Source organism: Rattus norvegicus, chromosome 12 (assembly GCF_036323735.1).
Source record: "Rattus norvegicus strain BN/NHsdMcwi chromosome 12, GRCr8, whole genome shotgun sequence".
Taxonomy (NCBI): domain Eukaryota; kingdom Metazoa; phylum Chordata; class Mammalia; order Rodentia; family Muridae; genus Rattus; species Rattus norvegicus.
Genome location: NC_086030.1, coordinates 7,223,749 through 7,228,141, shown reverse-complemented (window position 1 = coordinate 7,228,141; position 4,393 = coordinate 7,223,749). Strand labels below are relative to the sequence as shown.

General features: G+C 51.4%; 1 protein-coding gene across 1 annotated transcript; it reads left to right on the top strand.

Moving 5' to 3' along the window:
* The first annotated feature begins 1,222 nt into the window (after window positions 1–1,222).
* Window positions 1,223–4,144, top strand: Cd209fl1 (CD209f molecule like 1). Its single transcript, XM_039089888.2, has 8 exons — window positions 1,223–1,364; window positions 1,512–1,592; window positions 1,704–1,787; window positions 2,121–2,189; window positions 2,432–2,527; window positions 2,790–2,941; window positions 3,236–3,348; window positions 3,724–4,144. The coding sequence occupies exons 1-8, from the start codon at window positions 1,262–1,264 to the stop codon at window positions 3,881–3,883; spliced, it is 858 nt and encodes a 285-aa protein (XP_038945816.1). The 5' UTR covers window positions 1,223–1,261; the 3' UTR covers window positions 3,884–4,144.
* The last annotated feature ends 249 nt before the right edge of the window (window positions 4,145–4,393 follow it).

Here is a 4,393-nt window from a genome sequence, read left to right as displayed (position 1 = left end):
ATGGGACCCAGAGCTGCATGCAAGCTGCAGTTTTTCTAGCTCCAGGGCATGGGATGTATATGCTTGGAGCTACATGTGTCCTTTGATCTCACACATTTACAGAGTGGGGACCGCTGTCATGTTCCAGCACCATTACTCAGGGGCCTCATTTGGGGATGACATCGATTTGAGTTCTTCCCGTAAAACAGGTGAACAACACACCCCAGCTGGGAATACTGTTTTAGCAGTATTTGTCACCTGGGAGGGACAGAGGATCCCACGTCATCTAAAAAGGCCAAAGCAGTACCTATCAGACAGAACAATGTCTGCAATCCCTCCCCTCCCTCCCTCCCCTCCCTCCCCCCCTCCCTCCCTCCCTCCCTCCCTCTGTGCATGTGTAGGAGTACAGCCCTGTATTTTTTGATGTGTGTACACCACAGCGAATGTGTAGCTATCAAGAGAATACCTCAGATATTGCTCCTCAGCGTCCATGTGCTTTGAGGCGGAGTCTTTTCTTACTCGCTGCTCCTGACTCCCAGCTAGCAGTGTACAGGTTTCCAGGTTTCCAGGGATTCTTCTGTGCCTGTCACCCATCTCATGGTGGAGTACTGGGGTTACAGATGTGTGCTCCAGCATCCAGTGCCCCACCCCTCTGCCCCACGTGTATTCCTGCTCTTTAAACTCTAGTCCTCAAGTTTGCATGGCAAACACTTTACCCCCTGAGCATCTCTCTAGTTCGGTGTCTGTAAATCTCAGGTGAAAACTTCACCAGACTACATGAGATTTTACCCGAGTACTGGATTAAACCTCACCCTGACAATTTACAGCAGGCACACTTTTTCTTATTCTCGCTCCTCTTTCTCTTCAACTTCACCTATTTTTTCTTCTTCTCTTCATGGCCTCTAATGGTCTACCTTGCTATGTAGCCTTGAAACAACCTTGAAACTTTTGATCCTTCTGATGAGTCACATACCAGTTTCTACAGTGCTTAGGATTTGAAACCAGGGTCGTGTGTATGCAGGCAAGCACTCTAAAGACTGAGTCCTAGCCCCAGTTCCTCACCGCTCCACTGCACAGCCGAGTAAACCAACTCCCAGTACTGGAGCGAGGTCATTGGCATAAAAATATACGGCACAACTCCTGGCCCAGACTGGCACCTTTTTAGCTGTGTCAAGCAATGTCTCTCTCCCCACACTTTTCCGGGGTGAGGGTGTCCCCATCCTGTTCCTTTTTCCCCTGAGTCAGAGAAGAGTGAACCTCACAGAGAGTACTACGGAGGGCCATGGGGTTATATAAATCCCAGGTCAGAGGGAAGGAGGAGACGGGGAGTCCAGAGAAGCAGAAGATGGCAGGAAAGCCAGAGCTCCACCAGCTGAACAACCATGGTGAGGCTGGGCATCCTCTAAGTGCTTTCGGGAGGGCAGGATCCAGGATCCAGGGTGATCTGGACTCTGGACCTGGCCTCCAGCTTGGTGGGATGAGGGAGGTGGTGGAGCTTTGAAGGTCAGATGCTTATGTTCTGTCCCATTCAGAGGAGGAGGTCACATTGGAAGACCAGGGATTTGCTGAGAATGACCCCGAGGGTCTCATTTGCAGCTCCAAGAGTTTGCAAGGTAACAGGGTGGTTCAGGGGCAGAGGGGTCAGGGGTCCTCTGCAGAATGAACACAGCAGGGCAGGATCTGCACCCTGGGAGCTCAGCTCTGCCCATCTGTGAGTTCTGCAGGACATCTGACCCGAGCCCCCTGGCTTCTGCTGCTTCTCATCTCTTTGGGCCTCTTTTTGCTTATGTTGGCCATCCTGGTTCAAGGTAAGTCAGGGCAGGGCTGGCAAAGGGGATCTGGAGTGGGGGGCATCTGTTTTCATTTTGTTTATTATTTTATTTTTGCACTTGTTAAGCGAGAACTCCAGCATGGGACAGTAGCTGAACTCTTAGATTTTCCCTCTGTGATGATCCTTGCCAGTCCCCAGATTCCCCACAGCTGGGACATTTGAAGTCCACACCCCTCATTTCATTTGTGACCAGCAGCAACTTACTGGTCCCTCTCTGAAATGGGGTCATCTTTCCCTTGCAACTGCACTTGGCACAGCCAGGTACTGTCAGCATCATAAGAGGGTGTGTGTGTGCTCTTCTCTCTCGAAGTTTCCAGGATCTGTGCAAACCCACAGGGACAGACCCAGGATCAGAAGGGGAGTTCCAGCTTGGGGAAAGGTAACTGGGGCTCTAGGAGGAGAGGGCACTCAGGTTGGGTGAGGTAGGTAACCATGGACACACTCGTGCTGGGTACATGGCAGGATGGGGGAGGCCAGAGACCTGTTGGGACTGACAGAGTCTGAGGCTGAGTGTTCTGGTCTGTAAAATGGGCTCCTGGCGTCACTGTGACCATCAACTGTGATTTCGTGGGGGACCAGACACACAGTTGTTGCTTAATTGTTGCCAACCTCTCCTTGTAGTTGCTGTTCCTCAGGAGCAGACACACACTGGCTTGGAGCAGATCCAGCAGATCCAGCAGATCCAGCAGCAGCTGACTCAGTTCAATGCCTCGCTGGGTGAGGCTCCAGGGCATAAGTCAGGACGAAGCAAAGGGCTCACCAGAGGGGTCACAGAGGGGTCACCAGAGGGGTCACAGAGGGGTTGGCATCCACCTTCTGGGTCTCCCACTGAGGCAGGCAGGATAGAGCACAGGGATTGTGGTCTGGGTTTTGGGAGCTCTGAATTGATAACAGAAACAGGAGACAAGCTCTGGGCTCTAAAGTCCAGGGCAGAGGGGAGAAGAGAACCCAGACACTGAGCTCAGTGTTTGCTCTGTAGCTGGCCTGTGCCGGCCCTGTCCCTGGGACTGGGAGTTCTTCCAGGGAAGCTGCTACCTCTTCTCGAGAACCCTGGCCAGCTGGGGAGCCTCTGCCTCCTCCTGCAAGGATCTTGGGGCCCACCTGGTGATCATCAACAGTGTTGCAGAGCAGGTGAGTGGGGCCACAACAATCTATCCTAGGCATTGGACTCTAGATGGGAAGCTATGGGATGTGGAGCAGATGCTGTCTGAGCGGGCTTCCTGTATCGTGGAGGGATACACCGGTGAACTGAGATGTAAGTGAACATATTTCCACACGCATGCACTTTGTCCTGCATCCATGAATGCACGCACATGACAATGTATCTGACTCAGTACAGTGCCTCTAGGCTTGAGTGCAGAAAGAACTCGTGTGGGAGGCAGAGAAGAGGCGGAAGCATGGAATCACAGACCTTTCTCTGTGCAGAGATTCATGAAATATTGGAATGTGAGGAAAAACCAACGTTCCTGGATCGGCCTCAGTGACCATTTACGCGAGGGTTCCTGGCAATGGGTGGATCACAGCCCTCTCAAGTTCAGGTGAACACTCAGATTCATGGCTCAGAAGGCAGCTTGCAGGGAGATGGCCCTCACTCTAAACACAACCTTCACTGTTGACTAGAACGCAAAGAGCATCACAGCTACAACCCCACATCACCTGGGCATTTTCACATCCTGCTCCCAACTTAAGTCTAAAAATCTGGGGTCCTCATTTTTCCTTTGCTGAGCTGATTCTCTTAAGGGACATGCTAGAACTCGTGTATTTTTTTTAAATAGCTATAGCATAAACTCCTGTCCATTGCTTAGAGTGTTCTGTGCCTTTTACCGTGAAGGAGTCTGTATAGCTCTTCTGTGTTCGCTTTGGGGTGGGTTCTGGGTGGAATGGCTCATTCTGACAGCCAATCATGTTTGCAGCTTTTGGAAAGAGGGGGAGCCTAACAATGACGGGGATGAGGACTGCGTGGAGCTGTTCATGGATGAGTGGAATGATAATACGTGCACCCAGCAAAACTTCTGGGTCTGTGAGCAGCCCTCGGCTCCCTGCCCTGGCCATGGACGGTCTGTGCTCTCCTAGTCACACAGGCTTTGGGGCATCAGTTCCAGCCACCTGGTACATCTCAGTGCCCCTGTTCTGAGTCCTTTGAGATCCTGAGAGAGTCCCTGGGGCCCCGTCCCCTGCAGGTCTTTCTTCTTCCCCTGTGGGTGATTTCAGTTATGCAAATCCTGAGCCCATGAATGTCCCCAGTAGACTCACACACAGTGTGCCTAGCACGGGTGGCTCTCTGAGTCCTGTCCCCAGCACCCAAATAAAAGAATAAACAGATAATTAAATTCACACATGGTCTGATGTGTTCCATTTAGTGGATTCTCTATTCCTGGACGCTGCGTTCATTGGTAAAGCTTTGAAATGTTTGACATTAACTAGGATAATTGTGTCTACAATACCTTTGGGTTGTGGACAATTCACTGCTTGTTTGGGACAGACTCTCTATGTACTCCTGGCTGACCTTGAACGTGCCAGGCCGACCAGCTTTTGCTTCCTGAGTGCTGGAATTAAAGCATGCAGCACAACACCTGGATGAAT

Coding starts and splice junctions, on each gene's coding strand:
- Cd209fl1 (XM_039089888.2), top strand. CDS start 1,262: ATGGGGTTATATAAATCCCAGGTCAGAGGGAAGGAGGAGACGGGGAGT. Junction 1,365..1,511: donor CCACCAGCTGAACAACCATG/GTGAGGCTGGGC, acceptor TGTCCCATTCAG/AGGAGGAGGTCACATTGGAA. Junction 1,593..1,703: donor CAGCTCCAAGAGTTTGCAAG/GTAACAGGGTGG, acceptor TGAGTTCTGCAG/GACATCTGACCCGAGCCCCC.